General features: G+C 37.4%; 5 protein-coding genes across 7 annotated transcripts; all 5 read right to left on the bottom strand.

The window, feature by feature from the left end:
- Positions 1 to 100: 100 nt before the first annotated feature.
- Positions 101 to 1,871, bottom strand: LOC132204529 (ADP,ATP carrier protein). The gene is made up of 4 exons (XM_059633078.1): positions 1,667 to 1,871; positions 1,029 to 1,290; positions 739 to 970; positions 101 to 439 (listed from the first exon to the last, which is right to left on the bottom strand). Exons 1-4 carry the CDS (start codon positions 1,824 to 1,826, stop codon positions 197 to 199), a joined length of 897 nt encoding a protein of 298 aa, XP_059489061.1. The 5' UTR covers positions 1,827 to 1,871; the 3' UTR covers positions 101 to 196.
- Positions 1,872 to 2,487: 616 nt separating this feature from the next.
- On the bottom strand, positions 2,488 to 16,160 carry LOC132204448 (SPARC-related modular calcium-binding protein 1). Of its 2 annotated transcripts, XM_059632950.1 has the most exons (14): positions 16,017 to 16,160; positions 14,813 to 15,238; positions 7,222 to 7,402; positions 6,405 to 6,617; positions 6,087 to 6,209; positions 5,872 to 5,964; positions 5,309 to 5,560; positions 5,031 to 5,183; positions 3,740 to 3,817; positions 3,563 to 3,679; positions 3,218 to 3,428; positions 3,085 to 3,169; positions 2,852 to 3,032; positions 2,488 to 2,796 (listed from the first exon to the last, which is right to left on the bottom strand). In XM_059632950.1, exons 2-14 carry the CDS (start codon positions 14,948 to 14,950, stop codon positions 2,726 to 2,728), a joined length of 1,896 nt encoding a protein of 631 aa, XP_059488933.1. In that variant the 5' UTR covers positions 14,951 to 15,238; positions 16,017 to 16,160; the 3' UTR covers positions 2,488 to 2,725. The 2 variants fall into 2 exon arrangements, with proteins under 2 accessions (XP_059488933.1, XP_059488934.1); XM_059632951.1 differs by lacking the exon at positions 5,031 to 5,183 and having other exon boundaries at positions 16,017 to 16,158.
- Positions 16,161 to 16,439: 279 nt separating this feature from the next.
- On the bottom strand, positions 16,440 to 18,287 carry LOC132204449 (ataxin-3-like). Of its 2 annotated transcripts, none has more exons than XM_059632954.1 (7): positions 17,969 to 18,287; positions 17,750 to 17,914; positions 17,549 to 17,685; positions 17,331 to 17,485; positions 17,084 to 17,277; positions 16,876 to 16,981; positions 16,440 to 16,810 (listed from the first exon to the last, which is right to left on the bottom strand). In XM_059632954.1, the coding sequence occupies exons 1-7, from the start codon at positions 17,990 to 17,992 to the stop codon at positions 16,719 to 16,721; spliced, it is 873 nt and encodes a 290-aa protein (XP_059488937.1). In that variant the 5' UTR covers positions 17,993 to 18,287; the 3' UTR covers positions 16,440 to 16,718. The 2 variants fall into 2 exon arrangements, with proteins under 2 accessions (XP_059488937.1, XP_059488935.1); XM_059632952.1 differs by having other exon boundaries at positions 16,440 to 16,813.
- A 371-nt stretch (positions 18,288 to 18,658) lies between these two features.
- LOC132204308 (transmembrane emp24 domain-containing protein 5-like) lies at positions 18,659 to 20,245 on the bottom strand. Its single transcript, XM_059632753.1, has 4 exons — positions 19,832 to 20,245; positions 19,580 to 19,766; positions 19,360 to 19,527; positions 18,659 to 19,304 (listed from the first exon to the last, which is right to left on the bottom strand). The coding sequence occupies exons 1-4, from the start codon at positions 20,104 to 20,106 to the stop codon at positions 19,200 to 19,202; spliced, it is 735 nt and encodes a 244-aa protein (XP_059488736.1). The 5' UTR covers positions 20,107 to 20,245; the 3' UTR covers positions 18,659 to 19,199.
- A 501-nt stretch (positions 20,246 to 20,746) lies between these two features.
- LOC132204380 (uncharacterized) lies at positions 20,747 to 24,247 on the bottom strand. The gene is made up of 6 exons (XM_059632865.1): positions 23,832 to 24,247; positions 21,951 to 22,031; positions 21,801 to 21,885; positions 21,596 to 21,745; positions 21,332 to 21,536; positions 20,747 to 21,267 (listed from the first exon to the last, which is right to left on the bottom strand). The coding sequence occupies exons 1-6, from the start codon at positions 23,924 to 23,926 to the stop codon at positions 20,972 to 20,974; spliced, it is 912 nt and encodes a 303-aa protein (XP_059488848.1). The 5' UTR covers positions 23,927 to 24,247; the 3' UTR covers positions 20,747 to 20,971.
- Positions 24,248 to 24,857: the final 610 nt, after the last annotated feature.

Genomic DNA, 24,857 nt, shown 5'->3' on the forward strand with positions numbered 1-24,857 from the left:
CCTATTCTCTGAATACTGGAATGACACTCTAATAAATTAACCGCTGGAATGCCATTACACGGAAATCGAACCACGGCATGGTTCATGCAGCTTTTGACTGGAATGGTTGCAAAAATCGCTAAACTTGCTCTCTTTCTTTCTTTGTTAATTTCTGCCGAGACGACGATCCTCCTCGCGGTCAAAACGGCGGCAATGTTTACAAGACCTTCTTGATCTCGTCGTAGAGGACGAGCACGAGAGCACCGCCGGTACCACGGAGGACGTTGGAGAAGGCGCCCTTGAAGAAGGCACCAGTGCCCTCCTTCTTTGCGATGGTTGCCCAGCAGTCCATTGTGTTCTTGTACATGATCTCGCCCTTGGCTCTGCCCGACTGCATCATCATACGACGACGCACGGTGTCGAAGGGGTAAGATGCAATTCCGGCCACGGTGGTCACAACCTGGAAAAAGGGTAAATTGAAATATTAATCAAATTATTAAAGATTAAGAAATTTAAAATATTTTCTTCATTTAAAAAATATTTCAATACATTTTAATAGAAAATATTTCATAACTATAGCTCTATCATCATTATCTGTAATAAAAAATGCCGAGCACATGGCTCGTGTGTGGAATTAATTGCGAAATCGTCACTTAAGTATTAATCTCTCTCAGTCGGAGATAAGGAAATTAAGGTCACAAGCATTGCCATGTGCAACACATCATAAAGAGAATATTGATAATAAGAAATTATTTGTACCTGGGCGATGGCCCATGAGATGAGGAATGGTGTGTTCTTGGGGTCGGGCAACATTCCCTTGGCGGTGTCGAAGAAGCCGAAGTAGGCGGCTCTGTAGATGATGATGCCCTGGACGGACACACCGAATCCACGGTACAATCCGACGAGGCCGTCAGACTTGAACACCTTGCTCAGACAGTTTCCTAGGCCTGTGAACTCGCGAGCTCCACCCTTGCCGATGTCAGCGGCCAAACTAAAATCATTTTAGAAAATTAGGAAAATGTCAAGAAATTCTTGAATGGGAAAAGTACCGGGTACGTGCGAAGTCGAGGGGGTAGACGAAGCAGAGGGAGGTGGCACCGGCGGCACCGCCGGAGGCGAGGTTTCCTGCGAAGTAGCGCCAGAACTGGGTCTTCTTGTCGACACCGCCGAGGAAAACCTGCTTGTACTTGTCCTTGAAGGCGAAGTTGAGCGCCTGCGTGGGGAAGTACCTGATCACGTTGGCAAGGTTACCACGCCAGAAACTGGCAAATCCCTGTTCCTTCGGAATGCGAACAAAGCAGTCGATGATTCCTGAAACACAGAAAAAAATTAATAAAAATTATAGAGGAAAATCAAATAAAAAAATTCAAAAATATTTTGAAAAAAAAATTTATTATCTGGAATTAAATAGATAATTCATTAATTGATACTTCATTATACAAGATGACATTTTAATAATTGAGTACGTTGACCCAGAAAAAGTCATCCAGGAAAACCGTTCGCAAAAAGAAAGTTTGACAACCACTTTCGACAGCGGCATTTCTATTCAGTCTCAAATTTCAAAAAGATCAGATTTTCAGTGACCGGCGAATCCCGCGTGGGAGTTTCGGGCCGAATTCGGCGGCAGAAAAGGGGCCACGACCCACGAGGGCACGGATCCAACATGGCCGCCTTCCGTATGCCGTACCTTTGTACTGTTGGTCGACGGCGATCTGCTTGGACGCGTGTTGCACCTGCAGGAGCAGCTTGACTCGCTCGATGGGCGCCACGGCCGTCTTGGAGATGGCCGCGGACACGCCACCGGCGATGAAGTCCTTGGCGAACGACACGGGATCTGCGAGAGACATCTTCGTACACGTCCGAATCGGCCGGCTGAGAGAGCTAAAAGAACGATTTTTTATTCGATCGCGAATTTCCCAGGCGACCAATCAGCGCGCTCCTTTCTGCCAGTGACGTCACTGGTTACGTAAGTGGCACAGGGCGCTACGCACCCTGCCGGCTGCTGCGCCAATCAATAGGAATTTTTGCCATCCAGTGGCGCGAAAAGATAGATTCCCAGTACTTAAGGCAAGGATTTTAGGGATTTTTGAATCAAAATCATTGGTGTAGGGAAATTAAATAAATCTTTACACCTTTTTCAAGAGTGATTAAACATTTATTGGAATTTTTCCAGGCTTATTGAAATTATAAATCTTGCACAGTAATTCCCAGCTGCAAGCATTGCATTACGATTATTAATTTTCCTTTCACATTATCTACATGATTTATGATTTAATCAGTTTCTTTTTTATTAATTCCATTATATATACACTAACGCAGCTTTATAAGTTTGAAATAAGCAACAGCATTGATAAAATATAATACTGGATCGATGATTTTCTGCTAAAATGTGAGATGTTCAACACAAAAGTGAAATTTTTCCATAATTATTTTGTCATGAATAAGTTAAAATGAGTCAAATGAGCACAATTAATATTAAGTGTTAACATAAGAGCTAAAATCGTGAAGTATTTACAAAAAAAAAAAAATAATAACATTCGTTTGCTTAAAAAATATAATAATATATAAATACAGTATTATACTGATAGAACAAATCTCACTGTTGAAAAAACAGTTAATTCTCTCTCATATCTCCCGGACATTTTTCTCCCTCTCTTTTGCAGCGTCAAATCTTAAGTTACAAAATGCAATGTTAATCAAGGCAGGCACTTATCAGGTCAACGAGTGTTTATATCTCCTTTCTTTCTCATTGAATCAGGAGTGTTTCCAGAGGATTTGGTCCTGTCCTATTCAAATTTGCCGTTCCAGCGATACCATCTAATATTTAAAAAGGAATATACAAAAATTTTAAATAATTTTCATTGTAAATTACCAAAAGGGGCTATGCTTTGAGGCATTTTACGGACAGTCAGGCACGACTCCCATTCGGTATGAGAAACTTTGCCGTCCTCATTCCTATCACAGGTACGAAGGAATTTCCTGCCGCACTGCCTGAGGGAGACCCTTTCGTCTACGATTTTCCGGAATTCCTTCCACTCCCTCTTATCCAGAACCTAGAAATTTTATTATTTTAATTCAGCCAACAATTTATTGAGGTTAACAAACCCTATCATTGTTTTTGTCCAAGGACTGGAAGAAAGAAGCTGCGATGACCTTTTCGTATTTGGTTTCATCTCCGTTACTATCAGTGCTAATGAGAGAAATTATTAATTATTAAAGTTTTATTTCAAATGCAAACCTGCTCCAACTGGAAAAATCAACCTTGGCGCCCATGAGTGCTTTGAACTCCCGCAGGAATCTTTTCTTTTTGTCCTCGGTGCATTTTTCACTGGATCGAGCAATCGCACCTGACGTTGAGGGCTGTCTAGTGTCACATTGAGGTTCGCTGTTAAGCACTAGCGAGCCAGCCTCCATCTTTCCATCTTCTTCATCCACACAGAAACAGTAACCTAAAAAAATAAAATGTTTTAATTGAAATTTCCAAAATTAAAAAAAAAAATTAATTTTGAAACGTTAAGTGTAAAAATTTTTATCTGAGCCAATTTTTTTTGTTTTTTGTCTTTTATGATAATCTTATTTTTACCTGTGTTGGAATAACATTGTGACCGTTGAAATTTTCCGTCGTCAGTGCACACAGGTACGTACAAATTTCCACTTCCGAACTCCTGAGCCGACTTTCTCTCCAGCAAACATCCTTTCCCTGGAAACAAGTGAAAAGAATTTAAAATATATAATACAATTTAATGGTAAAATCAACAACCTTCAGACGAATCTTGCTCAGAGCTGCCCACGGGGGTTTCAAAGTCTATCCCCGAAAGCGGGATGTCAGCCGGGTGTTCTGAAATGAAGTGCTCAGATCAAGTAGAGGAATTTTTTTTGTTCTCATCGAATAAAAAAAGCATGCACAGATAAGGTATTGAAAGAAAAGTGGAGGAAAGGAATGCACTTGACTCTATAAATAAAAGTTCACAAGATGCATCATGCGACGCAAAACTAATGGTTAATTGTTGAAACATCAGCAGCAATGTGTCGAGAGAGAAGCGAAAGACGAGCCAGAGAAAGCAGCGATTGCAAGTAAATGCACACATTATAGAGTGGAGCGTGCTTTGGTTATAGAGTTAGTCGGATTTGAGCAGACATTTGACCCCGTCGTATCATCTCTGTGCGAATATAAACGTCGGCGCCTGCCGTCAGACCATTACCCACTTGGCGCCATGCGAATAGTCGGCGAATAAAAACCACTTGATGTAAATAACGAACGCGAGCGCGCGCCCAATTCAGAAATATAAATGGATACGCCCGCAAGCCGCTTATATGTGTGTGCGTATCGAGTTTCAATCCCTGAGCATAGAAGATCTTTGAGTGTGTTTCACATTTGACACTCTGCTGCTTTTAAACGAACTCACCAAATTAAGAATATAAATGTTGGGCGCCGAGATGCCAAGTAGAGGTTTCGTTTTTGATCAGGAAAAATTAAACAGTTCCACAAGTTTAAAAATTTGTGTGTTTTCTGTAAATTAACATTGACAATCTGATTTAAAAATTCAAATATTATATTTTTCCAAGTGATGATGATAAGTTTAGGAACAAATCAAAATTTTGTTTTGAATTAAACAATTAAAAGTACAAAAATTCAAACCTAAATTGATTTTTTTTTTAATACAGCTGAAATAATGATATTTTTTTGTAATTTGCATTTATTTGTGGGACCAAAAACGACTTTTTCACAAAAGCAGACTTTTGAAAATTTTCATGCAATATATTTTTAATATTTTTTTACATTTCCAGAATTTTTTTTCACATTTAATTCTTTCACAAGAAGAATTGAAGCAAATAGATGAATTTTTTTACGTGTCTTATTTAGAGGCTAAAAGAATACAAGTCTAATAATGTAAATTTAAAAAAAAAAAGTTAATAAGGTTTTTTCCTATTTTACTCTCAGATTAGTCACACAAAACAAACCAACTTGAAATTCGTTTTAAATAAAGAAAAGCCGTGCGTTGTCTTTTTTCTTGTGTAATTTCAGCGACAGCAGCGCGTGGGTGGCTTACCCTTGCGCGCAGGCAAGCCACGGGGCATACTTTGAGTTGCAGGTGGTGGTAGTAACGATTGCAATGCACCCTCCTCATCAGCGGTGTCATGATGCAACGCACCAGATGATGAGTTGAGCATTTTAAACAGATGCAACGGAATAAAAGGAGAATCTAAAGAGACCAACAAGCACCCTTGCATAATTTCACATTCGCATAATTGAGAGAGAAAAGAGAGAAAATTTTTTTGCTGAAAGAAGAGAAAAGTAAGAGAAAAGCTAGCAAAGAAATCAACTCACTGAACCCGAGGCAGTTGAGCCACTCGTCCCTGCTGATCTTCGAGTCCTTGTTGCGGTCGCACCTTTGGATGAAGGAGCGCGAACACCTTCGAGGGGTCACGGTGGTGCGCGCGAACTTCCTCAAACTTCTGTACTCCTTTTTCTCCAACTCGCCGTCCTTGTTCGCGTCCAGCAGGTTAAATTTGAGTTCGAGAATGCGCCGCTGCGTCTCGGGGTCGTTGGTTTTCTCCATCACGATTTCCCCAAAGTCATCTATTTGCAGACAAGAATAGCAATTTGAATCAATTAGAGAGAAATAAAATAGGATATAGGATCAAATTTGCATTTGTCAAGTTAGGTTTTGATTTGATAAAAATTAAAAACTATTTCATTCTTCGTGATAAATGTGAATTAAAGTTGCAAAAATTATCAACAAATTTTGTACCATTATTTAATTTCATTTTTCGCATTTTCATTCGGTAAAAAATAATGAAATTAATAATTGAAATTATTGCAATAGAAGGTTTCATGTCTGTTCGCTCGACAATAATGAAGTGATCAGGAAAAAATACGAAAAAGCAAACCTGTTCTGGCGGCGATGGACAGGTGTCTCATGTCCACTATGAGCGAGTTGAGAAGGTTCTTGTTGAAAGTGAGTCTGTCCAGGCCGTCGCACACTGTGCACAAAAAAGCAACAAACAATCAGAGCGACTCGCACGTGGTGAAGGACTGTTTGTTATTGCGCTTCGGGGAAAAACTGCGCCGAGACTTTTTAGTATATTGATTTATGTAAACCAACCTTTCTTTGGTTTGGGCTTGTGCTGGATTTCGCCGAAGGGAGGACGCGACGGCCTCGGGCGCCTCGTCGGTTTCGGCGCCTGCAGATGCTCGCCAGAGGTGCTCTGCTTCTTTTTGGCTGTGGCTGAATTCATATAAGATTTTGAAAAAATAACTTTTTTATCATGAAAAATGAGTGATTTTTTTTTAATTTGTATGAATATCTGTGAAATTATTTCATTAATGAATAATTTTTACAAAAATACATGATTTTAGGTGAAATTTTATTGTCAATAATATGTGCAAAAATTAAGGTGAAAATCTGAAATAATTCACAAACTTTTGCTGCAGTCCGGTTTTGTGTTTTCGAGGTAGGTGTTGTGGATCGGTGTGCCGCTCAGAGGCTCCACGCACCAGCAATACACTTTGAAGCACTGCATCGGCAAATAGTGGCCGTCCTTGTCGCATTTTGGCAAAAATTTGTTTTCCGGCTCTTTGGAAGCGTGAAACTTTCGCGCCTCCTGACACGGGGTGTTGCTCGAGTGCGATGGACCTGTTTGAATAGAATTAGAAAAAAATATAATTTGATGCATATTTAATTATCTAAATTGTAAAAAGAAATTGAAAATTTTAAAATTATGTAGATAAAAAGAATTACATTATGCATTTTCCTTGTTTTCTTTCCTCAATTTATTTAAAATCTAAACCTGTGCTGCGAAAAAAATTATGGTTGAATCCCTACTCCTTTCAACACAAAATTACTGCTCTCTGTATTTTAAAGCTGAAATGAAAATTACAATTCCCTGCAATTTTGGCAGAAAGAAAAATATCTTATTTTATATTTGTATTGATATTCAAACTTCTTATCTCTATTTTAATTTGAATAATTTATTGTAAGTGATTCTAATATGTTTTTTTTCTATTCTTTATTTCTTCCATATTAACTTTAAAAACCGGCTAGTGGATCATGCACCATAAGAAATTCAACAAAATAAAAAACAGAGAGTTTTGCTTGAAGATGCTTTTTTGAGACAAAAAAGATTCTCTGCACTTATAAATTTAAAAAATAATGTTTGCAAATTAGTCTGAGAAATTTAAATTATTTAAAATTAATCCACCTTTTTACTTTTTTAATTGGTGTTTTACATTTTACACACCTGAGTTTCCACTGCCTTTGTTGGGTCTGCACTTGCCCCTGTAGTTGAGTCTGAGGTTCACGGCGGGGTTTTGGCATTGGTGGCGCCGCAGGTGGCACGCCGAAGGGTAGGTCTTGCCGTCGGTGCCGCATACGTGCTTCCGAGGCGTGCCTGCCCTGTTTGGACTGCAGCTTGAAGGACACTGCGAATCAAATGCAAATTTTCAAATAAAGTTTGTACGAAATCCAAAAAGAACATTTTATGAATATTTTTTTTATATAAAATTGAGAATAAATATTTCAAATTTATTTTTGTTCTTTTAATGTGTGACGGCGCCTATATTCAAAGAATGTAACGAAAATTTTGTAAAAAGTAAGTCAGAATTAATTCTAAAAGACTTTACCATTGCACATCTTGCTATTTGTTGATCTGCGAAAAAAAAATGGTTCCTCAAAAATCAAATTTTGCATTTAAACGTAAGACTTATTATTTTTTTTTACTAAATTTAAGACTTAAAATATATAATCTTTCACCAGCCCAATTAGTTTAAATAAATCCAGCTCCTTATATATTTAGGGTTTCATTGTCAAAATAAATACATTCGTTTCCGTGTTCATAAATTGCTTTTTTACCATGAACCACTTTTGCGATAATTCCAGCAAATGAACTGAAAATTGATCTGCAGCTTCGAGAGAGTGGAAATCGGCCGTGCCTGTTTATTCTGGACTCGAGAGATTTCGCCCTGGGGAGTCACGACTGACGAAACGCAGAAAATAATCAGGCAGGCCCGCGCCGATAATTTGAGCGGAATAATACGTTTTGTGATAGCATTGCTGGCGCATGACATCACCAGGCTTCTTTCTCTCCACGACGGCAGCGAGAAGAATACCTTGGCCATTCTCTCTCTTGAGAGATCACTGTGGCCCACGGCGCCTGAACTGGCTTTTAGGCGCACACGGCTTTCGTAAGTGAACATTATAAAATATGCACGCGCTCCGGTCGTGCTGTTGTTAGTGGAAAAAATAAAAATACTCGCGGCCTTTATAAATTTATATATTCGCGCTTGACGAGGCGCTTTTTTATTTCATTGTTGTCTTTGTGTTTTTCACTTTTCTCCGTTCCGGCTCCAGACGCGAGAGCATTAAGTTGCCGATTTATGGACTCCGCGAGCGATATGGCTTTTGGCCAAAATTGGGCATCGAATTTACACACACGGATGCAACGATGGATTAGTTGGACGCGAGACCAAATACATTTGTGCCTTTTTATTTAAAGATATAATATTGTGTTGGTGGTTTACAAAGAAATCAAAATAAAAACTCTTGAAAAAGAATAACAGAACTGAAATTTATTCATTTTGCTAATTTTCATTTAATTCTAGTCGCTTTATTTGAGACTATTCATCTTTTGGACGATTTTTAAGGTTCAGATCTGGTTCTGATTTAAAATAAAAATATACTTTATTCCTACGTTTACTATATCATTTTTATGATTCAATTCCATTTATAAAGCATAGGATGGCTTTAATTAATCTCAAAAACTGCATTTTTTTTTTAATTAAGCATGCCATTTACGAGAATTTTTGCTACAAATCTGCCAGGACTAAAATTATAATTAATTTAACCAAGAATCTAAACGTTATAAATCAACGATACAGAAATTATTTGACAGATTGATCTTTAAATTGAAATTCAATTCTTGTGAAACGTTTTGGTAAAATTAAAATACAAAGTAAACTCCGTAGGCCTCATTCATATGTTCAGTGAGACACAAATATTATTATTAAATTTTTGTGAATGCAATAATTGCATACACAAATTATAAAGATCCAAATTTTACTACACTTTGGCAAAAAATAAATTTATTCAAATTTATTGTGAAATGTGAACATTATTTTGCTGCAGAAAATATTACACAACTGCAAACATTTCCATACATTCATTTATTTTGTTAGCATTAGCGCTTCAACACTCGAACCATTATTTTTAAACTCTTTATTTGCAAATCCATACTTTTTAAGGCTGTTTAAGCTAACACAAAATTCTCAGTCCTTTGGCGCCAACCGAGATCCGCAAGCCCATTTATGGAATGAAAACTATGCATAAAGTCGCGGCAGGCGTCTCTGTACAGAGCGAAATTTATGCCGGCGCCAATGACTCTCGAAAAACACCACCCTGTTTTGTATAAAGATTGTTATGTTATCCTGCAGCTCGGCGGCGCTCGCCGGAGAATAAGAGCAAGTCGTAAAATAGCATAAAACGTTCTCACAATCTAGATCGCGGCTCATTTGCGATATTCGGTTTCATCAGTTTCGTTTTGCTCCGGATAATTTTCGTAAAAGTTCAGTTGGAGGAAAAATATTTCCATAATATGTCTTGCATGCATGCAAATGAGGCAAGTGATTCACTTATGGCTGCACATCATGTGAGAAAGAGGAAATACGCTTTTTGTTGCTAGTTGCTATAGTTTGTCTGTTCATTTTGCATCGATGATTCACTCAAAACCTATACCCAGAATTGGCAATTGACTCACGATCCAGTCATTCCACATGCTGATTTTTTTAGGCTGAAATACTAAGAATAGTAAAGAATCATAATTATCTAAACAAAGGAAGTATTAAGCGTTTAAAAAATAAAATGAATGTAGAATAAAACTTATTTGATTTAATTTTCATAGAAAAATTTTTATTCCCACTTGTTTTTTTTTTTTAATTTTATTTGAAACTTTAAACAAATTAGGCTTTATTTTTAAAAAATTTGCTTTTGTACCTCACTTCATTTAGAAATCGGTATATTATATTGTGATAAAAGAATCTTTTACCTTTTTTTAATTGGATGGTTGAAATTGATTGCAATTTAAACAGGGAGACCCGCGTTCATTCTAATTTCATTTACAAAGAAAGTTTTGAAAAGTACATATTAGTTCCAAAAAAGTTCCCTTAAAATTTTAATTCTTTCAATTCTCATAAATTTAAATACACACTAAAATCTTCAAACAAAGCAGCAACAGAATTTTGAATGAAGAAAATTCAATTATTTTCCCTATGTATAATAAATTTCTAACCTAGTGCAACACGTGGCTATAATTCCATATAATAGGAACTTTAAAATGAATCTTATTTTCGATCAAAATAAAAGAGAAACGGCCGAGAGAATTTATTCACCGATCGGTCGAGGCCCTGCGTGTATCGAAGACGAGATAGGGAACAGGTAGACAAAAAATGAGAGAGATATCCCGGTGGGGGAGAAAACAAACTCTCTGGAATGGTCACACCTGTTTGAGGGCCGTCTGCATCGTGAACAAGGTGGTCCTTTGTGTGCCGAGCATCATTTTTATTTCAAGGACCAGCGAGCGAGGCACAGATTTTCATTTTATATATTTGAGGGAAAACACAGAAAGCGAGAAATGTGTAGCGAGTGCCGCTCCTGACTGAGATATGATGTGTTTATTTCTATACGTTTCATCTTGCACGCGATGAACTTGGAGCATCTCGCGCGCGCACTCGAGAGATGTACCGAGACAGAGCGCGAGAAAGAAAAAGACGTGCGCGATTATTTTTAGCCCAGCTGCCGCTTCCATTCGTCGCTTTTTGCAATTTGAATGTTCGTTCACCTTTGCGGAGAGCGGAATTTACCCTAAATTAAATCAATTATAAGTAATATAATATATTATTCCAATTTGCATCTCTTAACTTTATGTAATTTTATATAAAAAAAATTTCATAAAAATCGTTATTTCACATTTTTTAGATTGGGTGCGTTTTGAATTTTAAAATATCTGAAGATAAAAATTTGTTGCAAAACTTGCCTAAATTATCCTAGCTCCAGTTTTTTTCCTCAAATTTATAATTTTAATTCAGCAGTAATTCAGCCATGATTTGTCACAAATTTTCAAGCTTGGACAATAAAATAACTCTTGCATTTTTGGAGTTGAGAGCAAAATGAATTGATAATTTAAAAAAAATGTATTCTTCTAAGTTACTGTTAAATAAATAAATGAAAAATCAGGATTTTTTTTTAAATTACTAATAAGTTTAAATTAATATTTAAATACAGATCCCTGAAAAAATTTGATGCTATTAATTCGCTACATCATAAAAAATTGCCAAGTTTCATTGAAACAAATGTGAATTTCTTCAAACTTTGATTGTGAACGTTGCCAGAAAGAGTTTTAAATAAAAATGGTGCTCTAATTAAATAACATAAAATGAGGAGTGTTTTATTTAATTGGAATTAATTTGTTCAAAATCATTTTTTATTATGATCATTACTATAATAAAGTTTGTTTTTATGTCTTTTTGATGATGCATGGGATAATATTATGCATAATAATTTTCCTTTGAAATTGTCTGGTTGGGTGTGTCAAAAGATTGCGAAAAGTTGTCGCCGCGACCCTTTGGTAAAATAAACCGCGAGCGAGGCAGCGGCGGCATTTTCCGGGCGCGCGCAGATTGTCGCAATTACACCTCGTTACACGTATCCCTTTTAATGGTTTGTTTAACAAACAGGTTATAAATTACCGGCCTGCTCGCCGTCGCACTGCCTCTGCGCGTTGCCGCGTGAAAAAGAGCGTCGCCGGCCCATCGGATCTTTCGTTTCGTTTTATTTGCAAAAATTTTGAAATCACTAAAACATAGAATGCGCCGTTTAAAAAAAATGCTAAATATAAATTCAAAATTGATGCATGAATTAATTAATTATTCATTTAAATTTTAATACCAGTCAATAAAATATTGATTTAATCAAGTTTGTTTTCGGTACTTTTTAACAGCGACATAGAAAACGAATTTTTAATTAAATTAATTAGCACAATTTATAGTTTTTGGCGAAGCTTCTCGGCGTTGTTAATATATTTTTCGGCGCGGCACAGATGAAACGAAAGGGAATGAAGAATGACTGCAATTAGTTTATGTGCAGTCTCGAGCTTTGTTGGGTTTTGCTGTCAGACTACGCAAGCAGAGCAGTCTAAATAGAAACTATAATCTGACCGGCGGCGACCCTTAGAAACAATAAACGGTCCAGACCGAAAATTCAGCACGCGCCCCAGCAACGCAGTTTGGAAAAAAATAACTCTCGCTTTTGAAAATTTTTACGATTTAAATTGCAAAAGAAGCTTTGAATATTTTTTCCATTAATTTTTAACAGAAACTTTCGAATCGAGAAAATGCGACTCCAGCAAGCGACGATCAATCTCGCTTTTCAGCTCTTCGGGATAAGAAATAAAAGGAATAATAAATAAAGCGACGCGGTGCTTTGCTCTCTCGGGCTGCATTCTTTGAGGCAAGTTTTTTCTTTCGTATTTCAAGACACACACGTAAATGGCATTTTGCACGTTGATGAAAAATTCAAAGACCAAAAGTTCGGGGTGCAAAAACTAGATTGTTTTTTTTTTTTTAAGAACTCAATTCCTGACAGAACAATATAGAAATAATTTTGTCATTTTTCAGCCATCGTTGTTAAAAAAATAAAAAGTTTATATCTGCTGTTGGGGAATTTTTTATTCCAGAATTCGTTTGAGCAAATATCATCGATTTTTATGAGCTACTTTAATTCACAAAAACCTATATCGGAAAATAATTGAATTGTTGAACAAAAAGGCTGGACCGCACCAGCAAAGATTCTGCTTTCTAATTGCTAAATAAATAATAATAATATATTATTAATAATAATTTTATTATTGTAATTAAAAATACTCTCTTTCTGCGCAAAATACAATTAAAATGTGAGAATTGAGAAGACTTTTGTTTAATTAATAAAATTTTTATGAGAGACCATTACTTTTTTTTTACTAATTTTGAACTTTTTATGAAAAATTATCCTCTTTTTTTTAAATTAAAAATACTGACGTTTATTTTTTTGTTTATTGCGGCTACATCAAACCCTGCAGCAGCTCTTCGTGCAGCAGATTGGGTGTTACAGTTTTTGACTGACAATGAAGTTTATTATCCCTTATGCATTGTCTGAACGACAAAGGTTATACTGGCGTGCTGCATTGTCAACCGCAAAGCCCGCTCGCCGCATTATTTATTCTTCCTTCATTGTTGCTGCCGCGCACGGAAAATTATTTACTCTCCGGGTCTTGAGGCTAATTGAGCGTTTATAGCCGCGCCTGCATCGCTATTACATGCGACACGCCGTTCTTTCTCTTTGTCATTTCTTATATATGAAGGGAAGATGTTCAGATAGCATTAAGGCGGCATCGCAAACACGCAGGGCGGCTCTGCGGTGATAAAATCTTAATTGAATTTCCGGCAACCCCTAGTTAATGGCTAATGGTAATAAAATATCTTTTAAGTATAGAAGGTAGTATAATTTAAAAATAAGGGGCCTATAAAAATTTACGATGACCATATTTAAACCGCATTTAACTGATGAATCAGAATAGAAGATTTTCAACTGGTTACTTTTAAGTTGAATCGCAACATTAATTTCTGTAAGTTTAATTCCAGAATTCAATGAAACTTGGAAAACTTGATTTTAATTAAAAATTTGGAATTCACCATAATTTTAAATTTTAAAGCGGTGTAAGTCTCAATTTATCTAAATCTACATTTTAGCTGAATTAACCTTTTTTATCTCAAATTACTTTTAAACCACTTATTTGAACAATGTTTATATTAATTAGGAGTTGCATTTTTGTTTTCAGGGCAAAATCCAACTAATTTTGACAAATTTAAATACTCGAAGAACAAGGTTTCTGCTTTGTATTTTGAATGAGAGTGAATTTGCATAATATACTTTTTATTTTAATAATATCGAATTCTCGCGGTAGTCGAGGCGAATGGAAAAAATGTGCATAAAAATGTGAGCGCTTGGCACTTGACATGATTATTTACAGCCGGCGCCGCGAGAATTTTCAAAGTGTGTATTATATATGATGTGCGCGGCGGCAGTCGCTCTCTTTCATTGTCCAGAGGCACTTGGCATGAAATTCGCACGCTCCAAGAATTCCTTCCCTCTTATTTCAGGCGTTCAATTCCAGTAGCTCATTTAACTGACAACAACTTTTGTGCAAAGTGCTTGCCGAGAATTAATCGGCGGCGCCTTTTATGGCCTCATCCTCTCATAAAATTTACGACTCTTCCGTTTTTTCTCGCCGCCGACAAAGGCAGAGCCAATTTATCAGCAAAAAATTGATCACTCCGAAGAAAAAGAATGAGCGCCCAGGTATAAAAAAATTATATTCACCTGGATTTTTTTTTAAAAAGTGGAAGCGCAATTTCTCTGGTTGATTTTGATTAAGTGACACATTAACTCGGCGATCATTTGTATTGGATACACGGTGGGGATTATTGTTTATTGCTCGTTCATGTAGCAACTTGAGACGGATAGAAAGAAGAACGATTGCCAACAAACAAGTACATACAAGAGTGATGTTGAGAGTTTAATGCATGCTCTCAACGACGCTTCCTGCGGCGATGAAAACCGCAAACGCGAGCCGCGCTGCAGCATCTTCCACGCTTGAAAAACCTTTCAATTTCCTATGGGAGCGGAAATTCGAATAAAAATTTACCGCGATAAAAATAATCTTGAGCGCTTTATAACGAATTTTAACACTAGTCTAAAAAAAAATCACATTTTTTTGTTATAATTAATTTATGTTAATTGCTCACCCTTGGAGTGTCCCTGTCACCGATGAGTTCAGGGGTAGGTCTCATGGAGGAGGGTGGCTGCGCCTGCACCACCACCGCCAGCAGCATCAGGGCAAAGGCCGCCAGGAGCGTGGCCGGCGAGGGCGAACTGCGAGCCATAGCTCAGGTGCGGTGTCCGGTGCTGAAGAAGAACTCGTGTGTCCGTGTCAAACTCACTCTGCCGCGACCATGGACAGAGAGTTGAGTTGCTCGCAAAGTCACTCCACAACTCGACTGCACGAACAAGCGCTGCAGCCACCGACTGAGAGAGAAGAAAGAACTCTCAAGAAGCTGGACTGGTCCTCCTCGACCTTCCCCTTCAAATGCGCCTGCTCCCCTCCCCCGGCGCCGCCGGCACGCACCTGCTCGATGAGCTGTATGGTCGATGCACCTTTGGCCGTGTCTACCCTGGGGAAAAAGTGGTCCCACGTAAAAGGCAAAGGCGTATTTAAACAACTGCATTGTTACATTATCGAATTTAGGAATCGAAAAGTAATTTCAGGAATTCATGCATCCAATATTTATTATAATAAAATAGACTCTGAATGTGTACAATTTAAAATTATAATTTTTTTCTGCATTTCTCAAAATTAAATTAATTTAGCTTATTCATTATACCTGATGCCTTTAATGGAATTAAATTATTAGTTTTAAACTAAGAGTTCTCAGGATAGGTAATTTTGGTTATTTGTTTAAATTAATGGACCAAAAACTAAAATGGTAAAATTAAAAAAGATAAATTCACTCAGAGCATTTCAGTATTGTAAAAAATAAATTTAATTGAAAAAAAAGTGATTAATTTATCCTAAATTGGATTTCTCAATTGAAAAAAAACTCTATTTGAGATATAATCACTAAGAATAAAATCTTAACCATGAATTATTTTCCTTAATTTTTGTTTATATTTTTATCTTGATTTTTTTTTTTTAACTAAAAATCTGTTCACTTTAGCATTTTAATATTTTATTAAATTGGAAATAATTTTTTGAAATTTTCTACTGAACTTTTAACATTAGGTTAAATTTAGATATTCTAGATTTAATTAAAACACCGCACCGGCTTTTATTGGACTTGAAAAAGGTCTCGGCAAAGCATCTGTGCACCGCATTTTCAAGTTTGACTCGAGCACTTTTGACTTTTCTTAAACATATACGTTCCTCTGAGGAGAAGGCACTTGACTACTTACGTATGCAGGGAGAGGAGATACGCGCGGCGGAAAACGCGAGGAGCACCCACTTCACTGCTTCTTCACTTCTTCTCGGTGGACCGAAGCTGTGAATGGATGCCAAAGCTAGGCGCGGACTTTTATTTTTTGGCATGGGAGCAAATTGGTTAGCGAGTGGCGCAATCAACAAATTTGCTCCTTGTCAACACAGCCAGCAGCACCTTCCTTCCATTGTGCGCCCGCTGCCGACAGCAGGAATTCCTAACTAACCGCCGTCCGTAACCTTGAAGCCGTACATCAAAATTCAAATACGGCGTGTGCAGTTTTCAAGGATTCCGCCAAATTGCTTGTTTGCCGTCCGTCGACGGATTTTTCGATCAACACACCTCTTGTGGCAAATTAATTAATTAACTCCGCCGAATGATTTACGATGTTTTTCAGAAAGGTCAAAATACAACTTGTAAATATATACGTTTTATCTTTTAATTCCTTATTTAACAAACATCAACAGTATCGGATTTTTCTAACTTGCATGAGTAACAGAGAATATAAATTAATTAGTCAGTGAAAAACTACAACTTCTGCAAGGCGGTATTACATGCAATCTCCAATTTTTCTTTTGATAATGTTTTCGCCACTTTTTCGAAAGATTAGAAACCGATTTAGAAGCAAAGAAATAGGGAAGCACTCATCACAATAATGCAGCACTGCTCAGCTCCTTGTTTACTCTGGCTTCTGTTTGTCCAGATAAGCCAATCGTTTCCGTCTCACCTCCTCAGGGTCCAGAGGCTGCTGCTGTTGTTGTTGTTGGGCACCTGCTGAGCAAAATATTGTCAGTAAGAAAAAAATGCAGGGATTATAGGATTAGGATGGCGCCAACCTGCATCAGGGGAGGGCTCAGTCTTGTCTGCGCCCAGGCTCAGTGCCAAGGCACGCTGAAGGTCACTGTCTCCACTGCTGCTCTTTTGGACTGGAACTCCTTCAACCTTCAAATAACAAAAGAAAAAATTCAAAATCAATTGTAAAAAACTCTTTTTTAAATCTCAAAAATAGAATATTTTTAATTAATTTTTGTCCATCATACTTACCACTAGGGGGATGTCAGTCTCTTCAAGGCTCATCTGCAAGACTCGCTTCAGTTCTTCGTCCTCTTCCTCACTTTGGCTGCGAACTCGCCTCGGCGCGTTAGTAGAGCTGCTACTTGGCACATACGGATTCAACAGAAGAGCTTCATCGGCAACGCACTCGGGAAGTGTTCCTCGCACAATAAAGATGGAATAGCCTAATTCGCCTCACAATAAAAATTTATTTTTCCTAAAATATAATTTCCAGTACCTTCCTGTTGAAGTTGCTTCAGGTAAAGGGACAAGTAAGTTTCTGTTATGTGTGACGGATGAGACTGAACTGAATTCAGGTTGAACCATTGATGGCCTATTTTTCTCAATGTAAACCAGTGCTCGCGGTAATTGCACACGTAAGCTTGCATTGTTCTGAAATAGTTAAGGATTAGTACTGTTCATTTAGTATAATTAATTTAATAAATAATATCTTACTGGGGAGCACCTTGGGCGAGAAGAGCCTCAGGTTGCTGGCTGTTGTAGGGGATGAGGTCGAGCGACCAAACCTGCAGCGCTTGGCTCAAAACTTGCACAGAAAAGAAACCACTGTCATCCATGTTTCCTGACGGTTGCTATAAAATAAATAATGTTTCATTAATTAAAAATGAATCGTTGGAAAAAATAACAAGGTCGTACTTCTATGAAGTGACGATATTCGTCAGAGTCGACACCACTCTCGGCCATTCGTTGTCTCTCAGCTTCATCGAGGTTGTTGGCCAGGGTGGCGAGGTCAACGGCGGTGAAGTATGGACCTTGAAGAAGCGCATTCAGGCAGTGCTGTGCACACAATGATCCCTCTTGCTGAAATTTTTGAAGGAATTTAATTTTTTTGTAAAAGAACAAAATTTTCTCAACCTTTTCAAAAAATATTGTCTCCATATTTTCCGATTTATATTGCAGGAAAACGACGAACGTGCAGGTGAATTAAAACTCAAGCAAATGAGACACCAAAGAAAAATAAAAAGTCTAGCAAAAAGTGATCACAGAGAATGAGAAACTGCGACAAGAAAATCTCGAGTGTTGCCTTCTGGGGAATTTATGCGTCGATTATTTTACGAAACTCGAGTTTGCGACTATTGAGAGTAAAAATAATTCCTTTCTTGAGGGTTTAAAGCACTTCGATTTTGTATTAAACGAGAGCAATGTTTGACTGACAAATGTTTTGTTTTCGTTCAGCAGCTGAAGTTAGCAAGTAGAGTGTACAGAGAGGAGCTCGCAGAACCTACGAATTTAGATACCAATAATCTGGTGTTTTGGATTTTTGTCCTTTTTTCTAAGACTGTTGATAGAAAAACTTACTTTGTTTATCTCTATTTTAGAAAGTGCAATTATCATAATTTTAAACGTGATAAAATGCATCATGTTTTTGTCTCCTTACTATACACTCCAAACTATAGCCCTTTTTGCATTTGAGGTTCACTCAACTCCCATGTTAATTTCCAGCTCATTAAAATAGGTCATTTTATTTTAATTTAATTTAAAATGATCAGGAATGAAGAATGATTTAAAATAATAATGCTAGGAAAATGAAACGGTCGTTGAAAATTTTGTCTGAAATTATTCAATTTTGCTCTTTTATTGCAAATTTTGAGCTTCATATTATCGCTGTAAAAAGTTACACGAGCTACATTGAAAAATTACAACTTGTTTTCAACTTTTGCATTATCACATGACACTTATATTAAGCCTTCAACTTGAGGGCATCCGTGTTGATTTTTGGTACAGATTATTGTGATCTCTTTCTTTTTGTATCAACATCAGCCTTTCTAAAAAATGAGTGAAATAATATTTACTCACAAATCTCTATTTTGGCAGTACAACATACAAACTGGCTGGTTTTCCTCAACAAAGACTAGTTACATTAATTTGTGCTGAACTTGTAGAAAATTATACACACTGGTAAAGAAAGATGCACTTAAAAATAAACACAAAAAACTTGGCAAGGTTGACGTTAATTATAACGACGGGCGTCAGGAACTTCAAACTAGTGATTCGCAAGAAACTGTTATATTATAAATAACTTGGTGGCACACAAAATGTTAAAACAATCCAAATGTTGAAAGACAGATGAGAACACAAATATATCTTAATTGAAGGGCATGTAGCTCGAAACCCCTGCACCGAGGTTGGCCTTTTTCCACAATTTGTTGACTTTTGACGAATCGTCGAATAAGCTTCGTACCATGATTACCTGAAAGATTTCAAAGAAATAAAGAAATCTCTAAATAAAAAATTTTATTTTTTACTTGCACTACCCCAACGGCGATCATGAGGCAAATCTGGATCATGGACCAAGAGTTTACCCTGGTGAAATTGCCCTCAGCAATATTTCGATCTCTCGCTTCGTGAGCTCGAATTTGATCCTGCACATGACGAACTTTGGTCAGCTGCAAATGGACGCGACTAATCGCTTCCTAAGAAGAGAGGGTTTAGAAACATAATATAAAATTATTAATAAGAAAATACCTGGATATCCTGGACCTTGATTTCGTACACGTCCTCAGCCGTCAGCCCAATGTCTTCGTCCCAATTCCAATCGTCGCCTTCTCCTTCAGTTTCAACCAGAATTTCAAAGAAGACAGTTTTGCTGTTGTAGCTGCTGAATGAGTTGTCCCAGCAGAATTTGTAGTCACCATCCTCTTGAATAGGAAACCTAAACGGAATTTAAATGTATTAATTTAATTGAAATTTTTCCGGGTTGAAGAATTGCTATCAAACCTGTGACTATTTTCAGACTTTTTATAGTCCGAGACGACCAAATGACTGGACGGTGACCACATATTGAAGTTGATGTCCAATTCACCCTGGCCGCCGTCGATGACTTGGTACTCTACGTCGACGTGTGTCCCGAATTTGAGATTCTGGAAGAAGCATTCCTCGACGCCGGGGTCAATGCTGACTGTCATTTCGTTCTCTTTTGAAGAAGACGAGCACAATGTTGAGCACAACAGCAATATGATGCACGAGAAACTTGTTTTGGAAGTCATATTCATCACCGAGCAGGACCAGGTAGAAAAACTTCAGCCGGTGTATGAGTTTTGGAAAACTTTGTTTTGACACAAAAACGAAAATTTTAGCCAGCTGCCAGCCGGTCGTGAAAGGGATTAGGGTAGCACAATCAGCACAGCAGACATCATCACCAGTGCTACCAACAGTACAGAAAATGCTTAGTAGCTAAAATTAAAAAAAATAACTAGAATCCCTCCAACCTATAATCAAGAAGGAGCCCTCTATAATTGCCTACCACCCGTTTCGCGCTGACCCCGTCGAAACGGCGGGTTCCCTCGCTAGAATTAGTATGACTAATTTGCCTTTTGATAACCCCAGCAAACAAACATGAAACAATAATCGCTATCCTCAGCAAAAAATTTTCGATTTTTTTCAAAAATTAACTTCGAAAAAATCTGAAATTCAAATATTTTTGCCTAGGATAAAAAAAAAATTGCAAAAGAAGTTAAAATTTTCAAGAATATATATCGTGCTAAAAATGTTTTTTTTTTTTAATATAGTTTCTCAATATTTTATGAGAAAGTCCCGTATATATAGGGCCAGCCGGGCAAGTCAGCCACACATGAAAAAATAAATTTAGTGTGTATTGTGAAGAAAGTTAATTGAGAATTAAAAGAATGAAAGTTCAAGTTGTGTGATACTTTTATTTTACAATCAATTTGGTTCCACTCATAAATTAATTATCCCAATAACATATTAAACGGTTTCACAAAGACATCTCAAATAATGCACAAATAAGGAAAAAAGTCGAGGTATAAGATCATGTTTTTACTTGCAAAATAACTAAAACGACAGGCGCACAAATATTCCGTTATAAAAAATTAGCTAATTTTCTGCATGATAAAAGCTCTATGAAACTATACATTTACAGGTTTTCGTGTACTCGGCGTCGTCATCTCGCTGCAGCACACGAGGAAGAAGTGACAATTTTTGTTCATTATGACACAGATCAGTTCTCACAAACACTATTTGAAATGAAGAATCTGGCTGCGGACACTCCTCCTCCAGGCAGATGAGAGGCGCTTCTGCCTTTCCAATGCAGCCAGTACAGATAAAGTAGTGGCCGCAGTTCGCCTTCATCAACACGCAGTCCGCGTTGCTGCAGCTCCTGCACTTGTTGACTTTTTCCAAAATGCTGCTGACCACTGAAATAATAAAATAAATATTATTAAAAAAAAATATGGTTGGCATGAGAGTTGATTTTATTACTTTCTGTGGGGCATGTCTTTGAGAATTTGATCATTGACTCGATAAATTCCATCGTCTCTGCTGAGGAAAGGGTTTTTTGGCTGCAGCCTTTCTGGATAAGGTCGGCTATCGTGCCCTTGGCAGCCTCATGTTTCTCGAAGATGACCACTTCCCACATGCGTTTGGCGCACAGCTGCTCTTCTTCATCCAGTCTCACCTCGCTGAGCTATGCGTACATTCAGATGGTTAAATTTGGTAAATTGTAAATAACCGAATATTTTATACCTTCTTAGATATGTATTTGTGGACTCCGTCTGCAGGTTTTGTTTGAGCTGGTGCGACTTTTCTTGCTTCTTTGACAGATACGTAATCATCGGCCTCTTCTGAGGATGAGCTAGATGAATTTTGATCGTGCAGTTGCACCTTCTCAGCCGCCTGTTCATGATTCATTATATAGTTAATTAAAAAAAAAGAAAAAAAATTATAATACCAAAAAGTCGGCGAATCGCTTTTGCAGTTCCTTGGGTGGTATGTCTGCAAGAGACGTTTCCTTGCCCTCGGCGTTTTGCTCTGATCTGGTTACGAAAAAAAGAAACAAATATAAGAATAATAATTTTCTCATTTAGTGAACAATTATTACTTGAAAAACGCAGCTCCGCACCGCCTCTCGTGTTTGTAGAGGCTGGCCGCCTCCAACAGAATTTGGCAAAATTGGCACTGGCTGAAATCAAAGTAAAATAATATTTTAGCAAATACGCATTTGGAAATAGATTAGAATTTGGACAATCATTGCATTACATTTTTTTTTATCTTTAATAATTTTCTCATTAATATATAAATAATAAAAGGTATTAGATCCCCTGCAAAAAAAATGACGTCCTGAGGATGTCTGTGCGGGACATATATTATGTTTTCAAAGGTAACTTTTTGCATTTACAGAGAGTTTTGGTCTGATGGCGTGCAAAGGAAGAAACAATTATGTATTTATTTGACGAAGGTTAAAATGTTTCTAAACAAAAATATTATTTGACGCGCATAATGAACAAGTGTGGTGCGAATCGTGAGGCCGCAGAAGTAATTCATTTTTCCACATTTCAGTGCCAAAAATCTTGAGAGATTTTCGTCCGACCCCTTTTTTTCAATTTGGTAAAATGCTGCAGAGATTATATATAGTATTATGATATAGAACCCGCATCTGAGACAAGTCTGTTAGAAATATAATTTACGCTATGTCAATAAGTACAAATCGAATTGTTAAAAGTATGTTTGCTTGCTGTGCTTTTGTGCGCTGCTGGTTTGCCTGCCCTGCACATAGTCGACGATTTACACACACTCGCGCTCAACTCGCGCTTATTGTTTTTGCCGGCCGGTCACTGTTTGCTCTTGGCTGGAAACGCTAACAAAGGCTGCCAGCTTGATTTTGACAAAAATCAACAAGAAGCGGGGGGAAAATGTAAATTTCCGTCTCCAATTTGCAGTAGGTCGCTTTGAATGGTTCGTTTAATTAGTTTAATTGAACAGGCCTGAAGAACCATTTTGATTTATTTGGTTTTCAAAATTTAATGGTAAAAAAAAATTCCCTTTTATTTAATACATTCATACACGAGGTGCAATTTTTGTATATTCGTAAAGGCCGAAAGGACTCATATCATACATGTATGAAAACTCCGTTGGCAAACTCGACAATTAATAGTTCAAAACCAAAATTGCGGACAATTTCGGAGACTATCACATTTCTGAAAAATCGTGCATTTGAATCATGACCTCTGACAGAAACGCAGAGGACGAATTCCTATTAAGAAGGAATTCGCGCCACAACGCTGAGGCAACCAAAATTAATGCCGGACAGTCTTCAAATTCTTAATGGCTTAATCGCGAGTGCACATGGACACGCATTAGCTTGCCTCAGCGGGCAGCGATTCCGGCTTTGCTCGCGAGTACAAGCGAAAAGCCTGCGTAAAGTGCACTTCGACCCCAAACGATGAGGAATGTGAAATAAAAGAAATTGTCCCGCGCCGCGGTAGAAAAATCTCCAGCCGCACTAGTCAAGGAATTCCCACCCAGAGAAATGCGCCTTTAAGGCATCATCTATAATTGCATATGATCAAAGTTCAAATTCTCCTAACCTTGATAATATAAATTCACGGTAGCTGCAAAAGCAGTTGAAATTTCTATTAAATTTTTAACAAGCCAATGCGCTTTTTTAGATGCAATAATTTGATTTATATTTTTACATAATTTTGTAATAATAATTTATTTTACCGTGTTATTCTAATTATTCTACTGAAACTATAATAATAGCGGTTCACAAAAATTATCATGCAGTGGACCGGTCATTTTTAAAATATCGGGAATGGAATTCCTCGTGAATGACGCGCGCGCTAATATTTATTACTCCATCGCAATTTGGCAAATTCGGATTATTTTTTATTTCCATATTAGCGCACACGCTCGCGCATTTGTGGGAGAAGATAAAGAAAAAATTGTACATTTATTTTAATTAAATTTGGATACTACTTACTAAAACGGTCCAGAAAACGCGCCAGGTTGATCGGAAGAAGTGCTGATCGCCTGCCGGCGGCTTGCCTTTCTTAGGGTTCTGGTTGTTTGGCTCATTTTTGAATTCCGATTTTCCAATATAAGAAGAGAGCAACACACAGAGTAGAGCAACACGAGCAACCACACCTGCTCTAGTTCGTGCGACTGGACCGCCTGGTGCTGTCAAGTGTTCAAAGATCGGAGCCTCGGAGCGGAGTGCACCTAACTTACACCAACCTGGTAGAGACTTGGAGAGTAGAGTTGTGCGTGGTGTGGTTGTGCGCAGCACGCGCGCAACTTCCAGATCGCCACATCTCCCATCTAGACCTGGGTCCTCTGCTTGTCCAGGCACAAACAAGAAGTTTTTACTCGAGCCTGAATCACTCCGATTTGGACACGTGACCTCCCCAGGGCCCAGATAGACTATATTTGCAATATGCATGGAAACTCCGTAGTACCCCAGCATGCCCCTCTTCCGTTTCCCCTGGAACCCTTGAGCTGCACTTCTTGCTCTTTGCATGCATGCCCTAGACATGCAAGTCGAGTGTATAGGAACACTCGACAAAAAGTATAATAAATACATATTTTTTATACCGTGTTCTTATGACCGTTATTATCAAATGAGATTTTTGGTTACTGTAAAAATATAAAAATAATATTATGTTACGCAAATTTAAACTTTAATATACTATGACGGATATCCTATAGATTCTAGTTTAAAAAGTAGGAATTATAAAAAAAACGTGTTTTTTTTAAGATTTATTTAATAATCATTTCATCCACACCATAAGTAAATAAATTATTCAGAAATTTAAAATTTGAAAACAATTTTAGCCGGGTTAAAATTAACTTTTCACAAATTAATTGAAGAAAAGAAAATAAAGAGTTAGTACAAATACGCCTATAAATGTATTTGAGTAAGTAAAAATGGGAGCAGAAGAACACCAGCTATCCAGAAAAATGCTAGTCATATTGTTGTATAAATTATGAGCGTCAGGAGAGTGTCGTA

This window comes from Neocloeon triangulifer, unplaced genomic scaffold (genome assembly GCF_031216515.1).
Source record: "Neocloeon triangulifer isolate White Clay Creek 2 clone unplaced genomic scaffold, ASM3121651v1 ptg000022l, whole genome shotgun sequence".
Taxonomy (NCBI): Eukaryota; Metazoa; Arthropoda; class Insecta; order Ephemeroptera; family Baetidae; genus Neocloeon; species Neocloeon triangulifer.